We start from the raw sequence: 15,219 nt of genomic DNA on the forward strand, positions 1-15,219 counted from the left end.
CAATTCTGGGTCATTTGGTTTGGTTTATTTTAAAGAGTTGACTTCTGAAGCTACCTCTGCTCTTCCTCTTTACTCAAATGCATTTGACCAAATAAATGTCAACATGCCATGTGTGAAGGACAGACAGCAAGAGCCAGCTGCATTAGTGTGAGAAAGCTTCCAACAGCCACCAGGGTGACTTCCCTGTGCTTTGCTCTTCCGTTTTCACGTGAGTTTCTGTGAACTTTAACAGGACAACAGGGCTGTATTCATGTGTATGTATGTATATATATATGTGTGTGTGTGTATATATATATATGCATGTATGTATATCTGTATGTATGTATATTCATTATTCCTATATACACTTCAAAATTAATGCCATAGATGTGTGTAGGGGTATAACCTGCTATACAATCATAGATTATATAGTAATATATTGTGTAGCTTATATAGCAATCATGGTTAACCCTAATAAATGTTAATAATGATCCACTGGTTGCATATAAACACAATATCAAGGCCACACATGCAAGAGGCTCCTTCACCTACCACTGTTAATGAAACTGCTATTTATAGAAAATATGTTTGTTTGTGTGCTCATGATAAAGACTGAGTAATGAATTCCTCAGGGTTATTTCAGGTTCACATACACACAAAAATTTAAAGTGCTTACACAGCTGCACCTGGACTTCTTCCCTTCTATTTGGCAGCCAGGACTTATCCTGGGCTCTGAAATAGCTTGTCCTGTTTAACATTAACATTAAGCAATGTAAACAGCTAACAATATCTCATAGTTAGCCATAATGCTAAGACACACATAGCACTGAGGAACCCTCACTCCCCTTATTTGCAAGGATAATTAAGCAATTATCATTACAAATACAGAATACAGGGCCATTGTTTGTCTGGTTTTCAGGTCACTGGAGTCCCACAGAAATAAGGAAGACTGACCATTGCCATATCCCATTTCAGCAGGTTGAGGAAGTCTAAGTCTCCATTACCCAAATCATGACTGAGCAGCTCCCATTTCCATGGACATCTCCCAGCCTACAGCTGCTGCACAGGGTGGACTGGCAAAGGGAAGGCAAATAATGGGGCAAATCCCATCACTTAACATCTCTGGGGACGTGTGGGACCACAGACATACATACTTTCAGCTGATAATGAGAGTGCACATTAGGCTGATCTAACGCTCTTTAGCACACACTGCGTCCAGTTCACTCCTGGCATAGATTGAATCCCCATGGACAAGCTGGTATTTCAGGCTGCTCTTCCATCTCTGCTGGTTTGGATGCCCAACACTGTAATTTCACAGTTAAATCAACACTTCTGGGCTGACACACACTTCACCCAGACTCTCAGTGCAGCTCACAGTCAGCAAAAGCCACTGCTTCTTAGAAAGTTCAAGGTTCTTGGCTATCGATTTTTACCATTCTCACACAGGAGTGCTGACGTGTCCTTGCAGTGTTAATAACCCCAGCTGCAATGCAGCTGACCTTGTGGACAGCTGCAGGCAGGGGACAAAAAGCTGCCTCTTAAGGGTGAGTGAGGGGTGAGATTTAGGAACAGGCTCATGCTGAGAGCTGCAGGTGAAGGTAGGCACTTTTCAGGAAGGACAGAAAATAAAGCCCACCCTTCTGAGACACCTGGCATCCCTGTGTTTCACTGATAGACCTGTCTTTCCTAGATATAACGCCGTAGTGCCACATTAGGCTGCCCCAGGAGAGGGGACAAGCACGGGGCTGAGGGCAACCCCCATCCAACAGACCTCTGGCACAGCAGGTGCATCAAGGGGTGAGCCAGGACCAGGGGGTTCAACAGGAGCAAAAGGAGGCCAGGCAGGGCTACCCCTATAAAGCGGCCAGGACAGGGTCTTGGACCTTGGATAAGGTTGGGAGACTCCAAGGCAGGCAGGGCTGGGCAGGGCAGGGCAGTGAGGGCTTGTTTCTTCATATTCAATAGCTGTTTGTACCAACTACTGCTTCACTTTGTACTTAAACTACAAATGCATTTGGGCACAAGCCAACCTTATTCTCCCTCTTTACAAACAGGTCCTGTAACAAAGCATTTCTGGTAACAGAAGGAACAACTGTTTTTTCTCTTAGTGAATACTGCTTCAGAAAAAAGGATTTTTTTCTTGCAAACCCGGCAGAAACATTAATTTTAAGGTTCCTCCTCCTCCTGAGTTCCATGCAGCCAGGTAACTCCATGATGCCTGAGAAGCCAGACTAGATATGATAGCACCTCAATACACAGCAAATCTCTAAATGTGATTAGGTTGGAGTATCCTGAAATGTCTTTGGGAGCTGGTATCATCCCCTCCTCAACAACCATTCACTAACCAACTACTTGCCCACATTGTTTATAGGCATTTCAAACAGCACTGATCTTCACATTGATCTGTAAAGGATTCCAGTTGGTAATCCCCCTCTGTTGTGAAAAACAAACATTTTCCCTATCTTTTATCAGTATTTGCAGCTTGCCTTATCACGTATTTGAAGAAGTCTGGGACATGTTGGGGAAATTCCCACAGGCCTAGAAGATTTCAGGCAGAATCCCACTCTATAATTCCCCCTTATCACATAACAATACACAAGATATGAAAAGCCTGAACAGAGTGCATTGACTATGGATTCCTGGCAAGAAAGAGCAAGCTTCTCCCTTCCAGGAACAGAGCAGGAATATAAATGATTAGCTTTCAGACCACAGACCCATCAAATTAATCATCCGTGAACATCAATAACATATATATATGGAAAATAACTACCAACCCAGAATGAACACTAACACTGTTATCTATGTCAGTGACATCATTTCATGTCTTGCTTAAGTGGTCACCAGGTTCCTTCTCTTTGGCTGAAATAAATACTAAACACCTTAAATCAGAATCAGAAATGAGCAATACAAAAAATGTTCAGTATCCATTTCAAGGTAAACACGAAAAGAACAAACTACATAAGAGAAGACACAGCACTGTCATCATTTATTTCTCTGGAAGAAAAGTATATGGTGTGTGGCCTCTCTCTTCAGCACTGTACTTTCAGGCTAGTGGTCACATTCTGTCCCTCTTTTCCCTTTCAAATTCTCCCTTCCCAGATGCACATACTAGTCTATACAGTCATAGTTGTCAGGGTAATATCCAAAACCCATGGATTAATAAAAGTGTGAAATTTCCTTTGTCATTTGACACTGCAGAACGATTTAGGTGGACAGAAATATTATCCTATCAACTCATCACTGAGTTGAGTTATCCTTCTGCTGGTACAACCAGTTACTTGTTATCCCTGAAAAATGTCTCCTATCGAGATCTAAGTCCAGCATCTTGCCACAAGCAACTGGAGAAAGCAGCAAGGTAAAAGCAGTAGCCATCCAGTTCCTCAAACATCATGTCCCAAAGCTTACTTTCATTTCTTCAATCACCAGCCAGCTTCTCTAAGCCTTTTTTTATGTAACCTGCCAGGAGCATGGCCCGAGGCTGTGCAGTATCTGGCCTGATGCTGTGCAGTATCTGAGACATGCAAACAACCTCAAGAAAGAGAAGAGCCTTTGGGGATAGAGCATGTTTTCTCAGGAGAAATCTGTTGTTACCAGCTTTGAAGACAAAGTTTGTTTATCAACTGTCTAAGCAGGCTGCTTGATGCTAACAGATAGGGTTAGAGATCCTTTTGAAAGACACCTGGGCTGTGGTGTATCTGCTTTTGCCAAATACAGGTCTCCATTTCTGCATTTTCTGTCAACTGTTAAATCCCATGGTCAGCATTGTGCAGAGGGAAAATCAGCCACATCCGTTTCCTTCAGGATTTAATAGCTGTGAATCTTGAATTCTGATGTGTGCCAGTGTCCCTGGTCCAGCAAACTGAGAGGGGCCATCACTGCCCCTGCAGAAAAGCTTTGCGTTATTTCAAAGACAAGGCAGTCCCAGCACCTGTGCTCACAGCACTTCTTACAGGCTGAACACACAACTCACAGGCAGAATTTTATTACAAATCTTTCTTAGGGAAGTTCCCTTCTCAAAAGTTATTTACTCTTTCAAGGCTTCTTACTATGTTCCTCCCCTTACATTTCTATTTATTTACTAAACCACAAACTTGCATGTATTTCAAAGACATATTTGCTAAGAGACTTCACAGTGCATTGTCTGACTGAAAGTAAGATTTCCCATCAAGTACTCAGAGGAAAACTATTTCCATGTCAAGAAAAGACAGTAACAGGTTGTTGGCACTTTCATGTGAAATAACAAAATGCACATCCATAATTTCTTCATGTTCAAATAAACACTGTGGTGAATATAGTGACATGAGACATCTGCCAAGTCCACAATCCATTTCTTATGCTAGAAGCTTTTTAGTCTATCTGAAAGAGAAAACAGAGAACTCCACCTTCTGAAAAGCTGTAGCACTGACTGCTACTGAAAGAGCTACTGTCAAAATAGAAAATGTCTTAAAATACTTTCTCCATTACATTGGGTGAAAACTAGTCCTTTAAAGTACAGAGATATTATTACTTTCCCTAATGCCTGAAAATGACAAGAGAGGACGAAAAAGATTGGAAATTAAGTACTTCCACCTGACACCAGTGTTGAATGCTCTTATAAAGCAGAAAAACAAGCATCAGCCATGCTGAGAACTGAATCAAAAACCTGGATGAAAAAGGCAGACTTCAATGTTGTGAAGCAATCCTGTCTGGGAATTCCATACATGTGAGGTGTTCAGGTTTCCTTGGCCTTCAGGAAGGTCAGAAGTTAAAGCCAGGAGAAAACTCACAGTGAGACAGCTGTATGTTACCAGTGCATCCCCTTTCTTGAGATATTTTGCATTTAATGGCAGCTGAGTTCTTCACATAACATCTCCCATCAACTACCGAGCCATTTAAATAAAGATATCAATTATTAGCCACATAAAAGGCTTCAATAATTGGTCCAGTAAATCAGCTTAGTCTCCCTTAGCTTTTGCATGAAGTCATTTACGCAGATGTGGAGCATGCATCACACACTGGCAGAGAAAGCCAAACTCTGCAGAAACACTGTAAATATATTTACTTAGCTAATATCCCAAAGTTCACCAAAATCCAGCATATCAAGCTCTTGTACTGCCACCTCGTGGCTGATGCACGTATAACTTGGCTTTACCAGGAGGACAGCAAGCGGATCAGGAATTCCTTCCATTGCTGTAAGGGAATCATAAATAGAAGTAGAGTTTTAAACGGAGTTACATTTAATAACGATACTTTGCAATGGAATGAAGAGCTTCTCTGAAGGAAGAATATGAATCAAATACTGGGTGAAAACTCAGGCATGAACAACTCACCCATGATGTGTCAGCTCTGCAGCCATCCCTCAGCCAGGCACTCTTGATGCTGGGACACAAAAGACAACGGTACCACAAATAAGTAACTTCAAAATTATTCCAGTTAAGTAACCAGACTGGGAAATTTTTGTAATAGTTTCCAAAGCCCTGGGTGATTTGCTATTCAATTGACAAGATGAGAGTTGTGGTTTATAGGAAATGTTGCCTTTATTTGAGAATTAGATCCCACAATACTGGAAGGGTTGACTTTGATTATGTCCACATCTACTTGATGAAGGGCAAAGGAGCCATGGGTCAGTGAAGAACAAGGAGAAAAATACAAGTGGAGGGGTGCCTACCACTGGAAGTGACATCAACTACTGCCCAGAGAACTGTGGGGGTGTTCAGCAGGCTCCACCCAGGCCCTTCATACCAGCATTTTATATTTACTTCAATTTCACATAGCAGTTCCCTGAACTCTCCAAGTAATTTCCTTCAAATCACCTGGAAGTCTATACACCTGCACTGGAAAGAAGAGGGAGTTTCAGCTTTCATATTTACTTTTATATTTTCTGAAATCAGAACAGTTTTCTCATTTCCATCATCCAGAATACTAAGTCAGGCAGCCAAGATAAAGGATTCATCCTTAACAACTGAATTAGGAAAAAGTCCATTCTTATTCTCATTATTATCTCTTGTTAGTTCTTGCTCTAGTCTCTGTTATTTTTCCAAGTATATTGCCATGAAAATAATGATCCTTTCATGACTATTCTATTTATCATAATGGAAGCTAAGCCTTTGCTATCAGTTCTGGATTTATTGAGTGAAAACGCTTTCAAAATGCCTGAAAAAATCATTTGCTTACAAGGCTAAAATAAATTGCTTTATGATTTATAGGAAGACAATCACACATAAAGATTGATGATTTATAATGGAAAGATTAAGCACCTTAATCACTTCTAACTGCATCCACATTTCTTCTACTTAGGCTTAGCCTGTCTCCCAATGGGATTTAGTCCTGAAGACTTCCTACTTTCCCTGGTTACATTACTGGTATCCCATTATACAGCAAAGAGAGATCACCCTTGGCTTTGCCTTAATCTTTTAAGTGAATGGTTCTCAGAACAGATGATTTGACCCTTACAGTATGGCAGGGTGGTGAAATAAGTCAGTTTTAATAGAAAGTTTTCTCAGTTATGCCACAAATACTCTGTGAGTGATACCAACCCATAAGCTTTGGGGAAAGATACCATATGCCTATACACACTGTGTAATTATTTAAATTTCATGGGAGATGCAGAACTTTCTTCCTAAGACTTGTATCTTATTTAAAAATTAAGTCTGTGCATGACTGTTTGTGGAGTAAGGAGAGATTCTGAACTTTGGATACTGTCATGTCTAAAAAAGCTGTGTAAAAAAGGAATAATTGCTGAAAGCTAACAAGCCACAAATAATATCATTCTCCCAACAGTATTTTTAAAATAAAGAGGATTTTCATAGTTGATTCAGGGTTAAGGGTTGTCTTAGAAAAACCAAGTATCGAAACTGATTTTTTTTGAAAGTCAATGACAAAAGCAGCTGTCAGCACCATAGTCTGACCCCTAGGTCATTGTAAAATCAGCAGAATTATTTAGCATGGAAAACTACAAAAGCATATTTCATATTAATTGGTCTGGTGTTTAAAGGATGGACATTAAATTTAAATCTAAAACAAAATCCATACGGCACAAAGACCAATTAAAATCATCTGTGCACCTATCAGAGAACATATTAAGAGGTCCATGAAAAGAGAAAGAGAGGAGGAGAAAGGAACACACAAGCACTAAATATCCCTGGCTGGAGAGAGATGAGGAAACAGGGAACAAGTTACTTTCCAGCTGAAAAAGATGACAGGATTAAAAAAAAAATAGATATCCTGAAAAATAAGAAGATCAAATTATATAAATGTGAGGGAGAATGACAAACCACATCAAAAGGAAAACTATTAGTTCGAATGCTCTGACTAATCCAAGAGATGAAAGCTGCAGAGGGATTAAGGACTGCAGAAAATAACCACTGCCCTGTTGCCTACAGCCACCACAGTTAGCCATCACTGCTCCTTAGATGTACATTGAAAGCAAATGCTTTTTCCACCCCTAGGCCTCATAAAGAAACAAAACCCTCAGAGTAGAGCAGAAGCAATAATAAGAAAAGAGGTGTATTGGTATGAGGTGTACATCTGGAAGGGAGTGGGCACAACCAGAGCATCTGCTATCACAAGGTGATTATCCCAGCACCAGGGAATTTACTGCAGAGGGGTTGGGGGAAGTGAATTCTAAAGGTCGTGTTGCTGTTCTGGAGCTTAATGCTGGTTCACCATCCCAGCAGCCAAAGGCTGTGCCTGTGAAATGAAAGCAGAAGTGAATGAATAAAGAACAAACTGGCAAAAACTAGCTCTGTAACAGAATTAACTGGCTCATTGCAAAGGGAAGGATGCTAACACAACACAGCATCTCAGAGATTTCACAAAAGTAAACTTTTGGTCCTTCACCAGTTCCATCGTTCTCTGGACACGCTCCAGCACCTCAAGGTCTTTTGTGTCATCAAGGGCCCAAAACTGGACACAGGATTTGAGATATGGCCTCACCAGTGCTGAGGAGAGGGACATTCCCTGCCCTGGTCCTGCTGGCCCCACTATTGCTGACCCAGGCCAGGTGGGTGCCATTGGCCTTCCTGGCTATCTGGGCCCACTGCTGGCTCATGTTCAGCCATCCTCAACCAGCAGCTCCAGGCTGATTCTCCCCAGGCAGCTTTCCAGTCACTCTTCTCCCAGCCTGTAGCATTGCAGGGGGTTGTGAGTCAACAAGGGAAGAAAGAGCAAGGGATTATCTGAAGTCAGTGGCCCGTTCCAGCACAAAGGAATCAAACCATCTGCTCCAATTAGGCATTTACCTGAACCTGCAGCAAGTAAGAACTTGCCATGGTCATTGTTTTTTGCTAGCACTCAAATGTGCTAGAGAATAGAAATTTCAGCCGAGTGTGAAAGTGGTGCACAGAGAACATTACCAGGCCCTTTTTTGGGATCTAATGTGGCAGAACTAGATACTCTCTTCTTGTCAGTATTATTTGGACAATTAATAATCTAAACTTCTCTAAGTCTGCTCAGTATTTCCATTTATTGATCTTCCCATTGTATTATCGCCTCTACATATTACTTCTTACAGAGAATGACAAAGATTTTGCCAATGTCTACAAAGTACTTGTCATTGTCTCAAAGGTAACAACGTTTTTAGTATCACACATTGACCAACTGAGCCCCTTTTCCAGTCAGTGGGAATTTCACCAGACTGCCGCAGTGCCTCAAACATGATGGAAAGTGGCTTAGACATTTCATCCACCAGTCCCCTCAAGTCCCACGGACACATCTCATTATGTCCTATGGACCTGTGCACCTTCCGTTTCCTTAGACGGGCTCAATTCTCATCTTCTCCTACAGCAGGTGGTTCATTCTCATCCTTACCTTTCCTTCTACAACTTTGCTGGGGTACTTGGAACACTTGCCAGTGAGCACTGAGACAAAATAATCATTGCATACCTCAGTGTTCTCCATATCCCAGGCGTTCCAGAGGGCCCAAGTTCCTCAGTCTTTCTTTTATCACCCACCTACCTACAGCTGCACACCTCTATAACTTGAGTCACCCCTTCCCAAACACTCAAGACATGCAATGCAGCTAAAAATGTCCAATACATTAAAAATATAGATATATTCTATAGATACATATAAAATAGCGAATAGTAATAGAGCTAATAAGTTCTGGTAACATAGCTAAGAAATTCTAGGGTCTGTAAATTCTAAAGCCCCGGTGTGACTAACTCAGGCACGTGGTACCCGCTCTGCCAGGCGCCTTACTACCAGCCGAAGGGCTTAATTCCATCGCTGGCAGCCCTTGAAATCCCGGTATTTCGGGCTGGGAAAAGAGCAGAGGAGGAGGAGCCGGTTTTGTCGCACTTTTAATGTCGCGGAGGAGAACCGCCAGCCAGCCGGCGCAAAGCCCAGCCACAGCCTCGCTGTCCGGGCCGTTCCCGGCCCCCGGGCACGCTCCCAACCCCTGCCCCGCGGCTCTCCCGGCTCTTCCCGCGCCGGTTCCCGCTTCCGGGGCGGTCCCAGCGCACAGCCCCGCCCGCCCCGCCTTCCCGGCCTGCCCCGCGCGCGATGGCGGCGCCCGCGCTGTGCCGGCGCTGCGGGGGCCGGGCGGGGCGCTGGGGCCTGCGCCGGGCCCCGCTCCCGCCGCCGCCGCCCCGCCGCCGGGCCCACGAGCAGGCGAGGCGGGCGCGGGGCGCGGCGGGGCTGCTGGCGGCGCAGTGCGAGCGCGGGCTGTTCCAGGAGGTGTTCCCGGCGCAAAGCGCGGAGGAGCAGCTGCCGGCGCTGCTGGAGCCGGGCCGCCCGCCGCTGGCCGCCTACTGCGGGTTCGACCCCACGGCGGACTCGCTGCACGTGGGGCACCTGCTGCCCGTCATGGCGCTGCTGCACTTCCAGCGCGCGGGCCACGACGTCATCGCCGTGGTGGGCGGGGCCACGGCGCGGCTCGGGGACCCCAGCGGGCGGGAGCGCGCGCGGGAGCCGCTGCCGGCGGGGCGGGTGCGCGCGCAGGCGCGGGCGCTGCGCGCGGGGCTGGAGCGGCTGTTCGGGAACCACCGGGAGCTGTTCTGGGAGCCCGGGGCCGGGCGGCTCGGCCGCGCCGCGCTGCTGGACAACGCCCGCTGGCTCGGCCGGGAGCCGCTGCTCCGCTTCCTCGGCGGCGCGGCCGGGCGCCTCCGCATGGGCACGCTGCTGAGCCGGCAGAGCTGCCAGGCGCGGCTGCGCAGCGCCGAGGGCATGAGCCTGGCCGAATTCCTGTACCCTGCGCTGCAGGCCTACGACTTCCTGCACCTCCACCGGCACCACGGCTGCCGCATCCAGCTGGGGGGCCACGACCAGATGGGAAACATCATGTCCGGATACGAGCTCGTCACCAAGTACGGCGGGAGCGCGGGGCGGGAGGTGGCGCGCAGGGTCCGGGCATCGGGCAGCCCGTGTCAGCACTGGCGTGGCCAGCGGCACCGGGGACCGCAGTGCCACCCTGCGCTGGGCACTGCCGGCCCGGGGCCGCATCTCGGCTGCTGTGTCCGGTCCTGCGCCGCTCGGTTCATTGAGGTGCCGGAGCAAGAAGGGCAGCGATGGAACGGACTGTCCAGGGAGGGGGTGGAATCGCTGTCCCTGGTGGTGTGTAAGGAAGGAGTGGATGTGGCACTTAGTGCCATGCTCTAGGTGACAGGTGATGTTCGGTCACAGGTTGGATTTGAGGAGAGTGGAGGTCTTGTCCAGCCTCGCCAGTTCTCTGATTCCGTGACAGAATGCTGTGCGACTTGGTGCTGACAGTCTCTAAAGCACCAGGAGCAGAAGGCAGAGACATAGATCTCTGTGATTTGAAAGGAGTAATTAATTGGCCTGACCGTAAGCTTGGTACATACGTACGTTTTGACCAGGTTTATATGAATTTTTAAGAAAAATAATAGGTTCTTGTATTAGTGAATCCAAGAACCAAAATCAAACACCGTGAAGCATGGGACAAAATGATGACAAGTCTGCCAGCACACACATCCTGGTGTAATCACACCAAAGTAGAGGCAGTTGTGGTATATAACATAAAAACTGCTTAAAATACACATATATCTTTGATACATACAAAAGAACTTAAAACTTAGGGTGCTGGTTTTTTCCCTAAAGCTCTCTCCACAGAACAGTGTTCTGGCATCTTTTTGCTCATCATCCCCTGCTTTATATCAAGGATAGAATCTTGCAGAATGTTTGCATTTTACTCAGCTTTTTCAAGATATAATTTGGGTTTTTTTAACATGCAGTGACTCTTCTTTCTCAGGATGACAGGAACAGATGTGTTTGGAATTACTGTACCTCTTATTACGAGTACTACTGGCGATAAACTGGGAAAGACTGCTGGAAATGCAGTTTGGCTGAACAGGGATAAGACCTCTCCATTTGAGCTGTATCAGTTTTTTGTCAGACAGGAAGATAATGTAGTTGAAAAGTAAGTTTTTCTCCATCTTTCTTTTTTGTCATTGTTCATAAAACCTGATTCTAACTGTTCACTGTAGCTGCTTCGTTTAATTATGTGCAACACAAGCTCCATGTAGAAGTTTGTGTTAATTATAACTGTTTATGAAATAAACAGGCATGACTGGTTCCTAAGCAGATAGGATAGTGGAACTTCCAGATGCTGACATATGCATCAGCAAATTAGAAGGTGAATTACAAAGGAGTGAAGTATAGTGCATTTTGTTTTGCCAGTGGGTTGACTCTCTTGCATGGCTTATTAATTTTAGTACTGTAGCATCACAGTTTTTTTCAGTACACTATATCACTACATTGATTTTAGTAACTCTATGTTCTTTTCTGTATCTGTGTTACTTTAAACATCAATAGTACTGTTAAATCTGAGCTGCTTCCCTTTCATATTGGGACCTGCCTTATAACTTACCTCTCACAAAGATTTATCCCCTAGAAATTCAAATCCATGTTCTGATCACCAGCACCTTTCAGACTGAAAAGGGTATGTTGGTACTTAATGCTAAAATACTTCAAGCATTCAGACTTTTTACTAGTAAGGGTACCTTCAATACATTGCACAGGACTGAAAGTTCATTATATTGACTTTGTTGTAAAGAGTAGGCTTAGGGATGCATCTTTAAATTCTTGATTATCCTAAATACTCTTCCTGCTGAGCTACTTGCCAGTACAAGTATGCTTCTGTCCTGTGATGGCCACAGACTGGCAGTGGGATTTTGCATTAGCAGATTGTGGATCTCCTAAGATAAATACAAAACCTTGTTAGTTGACACACACTTCCAATAAATCCTGTAAAAGTTTCAAGAGAAAACTAAATTGTTGATTGGAATACAAGCTTCATAAAAGCATCTGGCATTATATTATGCCTGAAGACTTGACCCTAGGCAGAATATTAGGTAAAATGTGAGCTTTAAAGATTTGATTGAAAGGACAGAGCATCTTAGTATGTGTTTCTTATACTGACTAAGAATAATTTTAGTGCAGTTACTGAAGTTTGAATGAAAAAGGCAGGAAATCTGTAATGATGGCTATACAGACAAAACATTTTTTCCCTACTCATAGATACCTGAAACTATTCACCTTCCTTCCTCTTGAGGAGATTGCCCACATCATGGAAATGCATGCTAAAGAACCTGAGAAATGGGGCCCTCAGAAACGACTGGCTGCAGAAGTAACTAAGCTTGTCCATGGTAGAGAGGGGCTGGAATCTGCTAAGAGGTAAAGTTTGATTCATCAAGCAGTTTTGTTTCAGATTTTTTCTGTGGTAATTCTCCATAGCTTTTCAGGGACTATTTTAATCCATTAAGTTGTTGCTTAGATGGTAAAAGAGAAAAATGTAATAATCCTGTAGACTTAAAAACACACTGAAAATATTAAAAGAACTTGCAGGGCAGTAGGGTACAATAAAAAAATGGGGGTGTATTTAAACTATTTCTGTTAGTGTGTGTATTCTCAGAAGAAACTGGGGAGGGGAATCTGATGAGTCGAGGAGCACTCTGTGTGACAAGAACTAGCTCTGTATTTTGAATGCTCTTTTTTCTCACAGGTGCACTAAGGCCCTTTATTACAGCAGTGTGGAGGCACTGGAAGAAATGTCTGACCAAGAGTTACAGGAACTTTTCAGACAAACTGCTTCTGCTGAATTGATGCTTGAACCTGGGATGACTGTTCTTGACTTGTGCCGCAAAGCAAATGCCATTCCAGATGGACCTAGTGGGTAAGTTCTCACCTGTGCTGTGGGTAATTCTCAAAACAATATCTACACTTCTCAGAAAGTGCTGGAGTAGTAGACTTAAATAAAGTTAAATAATTTCAGACTGAAGGGAAGTGAGAATTAAAGGAACTGAAAGGGAGAATTAAAATGTATTCAATTATGTGTCCAACAAAATAACCCAACTTAAGTGAGCTTTCACTTCTTAATAAATAGCAATTAACAGATGTTTCTGTTTTGTTTTTAAGGTACAGAAAAATTACAGATGGAGGAGTTTCAATAAATGGGAATCGTGTAACGAATCCTGAGACTGTTCTTATTCTGGGACAGCATATTCTGAAGAATGGAGTATCATTACTTAGGGTTGGAAAGAAAAATTATTACATTATAAAATGGCTGCAGTTGTGACAACGGAGTATCTCCCTAAAATGACAGATCAGTTTAACTCTGCTGCTTGAAGATGTACTTGAAGATGTTTCTGTACTGTGCATTACTACACAGCTCACAGACCACCCAGTATCAGTTTCCTTTTCAAAAGAGTTCAACAGAGTTCAAATAAAGGAGCTGAGTTGTACCACTGAAGAGATTGACACTCTGCCTTATTCAAAGCACCAGTCATAAGGATCTGCACAAGAAAATGAAAAGATTAATTTCAAAGTCCAGCAATGGAGATGTGCATCCCCTCCTTTAACAGCCTTCTGTGCTGTAGGAAAACAGTGGCCAGTTATTCCACAGGATAACTCACAGAAAAATGAGCCAAAGCAAACTCAGACCCACTCCTTACAGCCAATATGTACTCATGTAACCAAGAAACCTTGCTAGGGACAAAGACAGCCATGGTCATCTGTCTCTGAACAGGTTTGTTTTAAATGAAGCTGCAGAAAATTTATAATAAAGGACTAAATGATTAAACATGTAAGTTGCTTCTTGGTTATGTATGGGGACACACTGCACTAAAGCTTTCCAGCCTTCATATGGGAATACACAGCAAATTCACTTCTGAAATCTGAAAGTGCAGAGCCTTTCAGAGCTTAAATCAACCTAATGAATCCCTTTTAGGCCTTTGTGCATAGTATGACTCACAAGGTGACAGTTTTTACACTTCTTCGGTCCTGTGAATGACTGGATGCATCCATGCTCTCCAGCGTCTTTGCTGAGGGATTATCCAGATACTAGGGCTGTATGCTCTGCAGTCAGCTGGAAGATAGCACATTATACCAGAACATTAGAAGCCAAGTAATGTGAGCTACCCAAGAGTTGTGGGTGAATGGCACCACAGGGTCTCTGGACCAGAAAACACTTGAGGGAACCTCAAGTGCTTTGCAGTGTTGCTTTCAAGGATCAGGCCTCACTCTTAGGCCATGGAGAATAATGTCCTGGTCCATGAAATCTTCAATACCAATTTGCAGTAACAGCAGCCACAAGGGGGGGAAGTGGAAGCCTTAATCTAAGCTTCTGGAATGTGGTATATATTCTAGAATAGGGTGGGGAGTTTGTTTTAGGTACCTTTTTTATGTTTCTTACTTGATAAACTTGATGCTGATTTCATTTGCACCATGACTCAAGTTTTCAACAGTAATACAGTGGCTTGCTTGTTATAGATGACAGTTTCTGCTGGCAGTGAAACTGAAATACAGTACTTTCAGAAGCTCAGCCCATTCTTGGTGTTAATTTCAGTTTCCAGATCCTACTTATTCTGTCTAATAATGACACATCTCTAGCCTAATCTCTATTACATAACAATAAAAAGTAGTTGAGTCATTTCTACCTCAAAGAAAGCACACAGAGGAAAAGGGGGAAGGCAACACAAGAGGAAGGGAAAAGGGAAAGTTCATCCACCTAACACAACCACCTTGTTCCTTAAATGACAGAAGCATTACAGCAAATCAGAAGAATGCACCTAGGATCAAAATCCTCCAGTACACACCTATGTTCACCTCCAGAGAAATAAAACAGAGCCCATTTGAGAGGTTTTTTCTGGTTACACGAAAATCTCCTAGGAATAAGTAGTGTTTCATGTCTGATCTCTTTCCTGCCTGTTTTCTGTCATCGCCAAATAGTGCAGATGCACATATATACCCGTTTGTAATAAATGAGTAAATTTAGTTTTTAGAAATATGAAGCAAAAAAAGGAATAA

At 43.6% G+C, this 15,219-nt stretch overlaps 1 protein-coding gene across 1 annotated transcript; it reads left to right on the plus strand.

Annotated features, from left to right (window-relative positions):
• The first annotated feature begins 9,444 nt into the window (after window positions 1-9,444).
• LOC131573495 (tyrosine--tRNA ligase, mitochondrial-like) lies at window positions 9,445-14,000 on the plus strand. The gene is made up of 5 exons (XM_058827500.1): window positions 9,445-10,262; window positions 11,165-11,332; window positions 12,433-12,588; window positions 12,917-13,087; window positions 13,330-14,000. The coding sequence occupies exons 1-5, from the start codon at window positions 9,460-9,462 to the stop codon at window positions 13,487-13,489; spliced, it is 1,458 nt and encodes a 485-aa protein (XP_058683483.1). The 5' UTR covers window positions 9,445-9,459; the 3' UTR covers window positions 13,490-14,000.
• The last annotated feature ends 1,219 nt before the right edge of the window (window positions 14,001-15,219 follow it).

The sequence above is a fragment of the Poecile atricapillus genome, chromosome Z (assembly GCF_030490865.1).
Source record: "Poecile atricapillus isolate bPoeAtr1 chromosome Z, bPoeAtr1.hap1, whole genome shotgun sequence".
In the NCBI taxonomy this organism is placed as follows: Eukaryota; Metazoa; Chordata; class Aves; order Passeriformes; family Paridae; genus Poecile; species Poecile atricapillus.

What these genes read in the sequence shown, in the direction of transcription:
- LOC131573495 (XM_058827500.1), top strand. Translation starts at nt 9,460, where the DNA reads ATGGCGGCGCCCGCGCTGTGCCGGCGCTGCGGGGGCCGGGCGGGGCGC. An exon ending in GGATACGAGCTCGTCACCAA is followed by an intron (nt 10,263 to 11,164) that starts GTACGGCGGGAG and finishes CTTCTTTCTCAG; the next exon opens with GATGACAGGAACAGATGTGT. An exon ending in ATTCCAGATGGACCTAGTGG is followed by an intron (nt 13,088 to 13,329) that starts GTAAGTTCTCAC and finishes TTTGTTTTTAAG; the next exon opens with GTACAGAAAAATTACAGATG.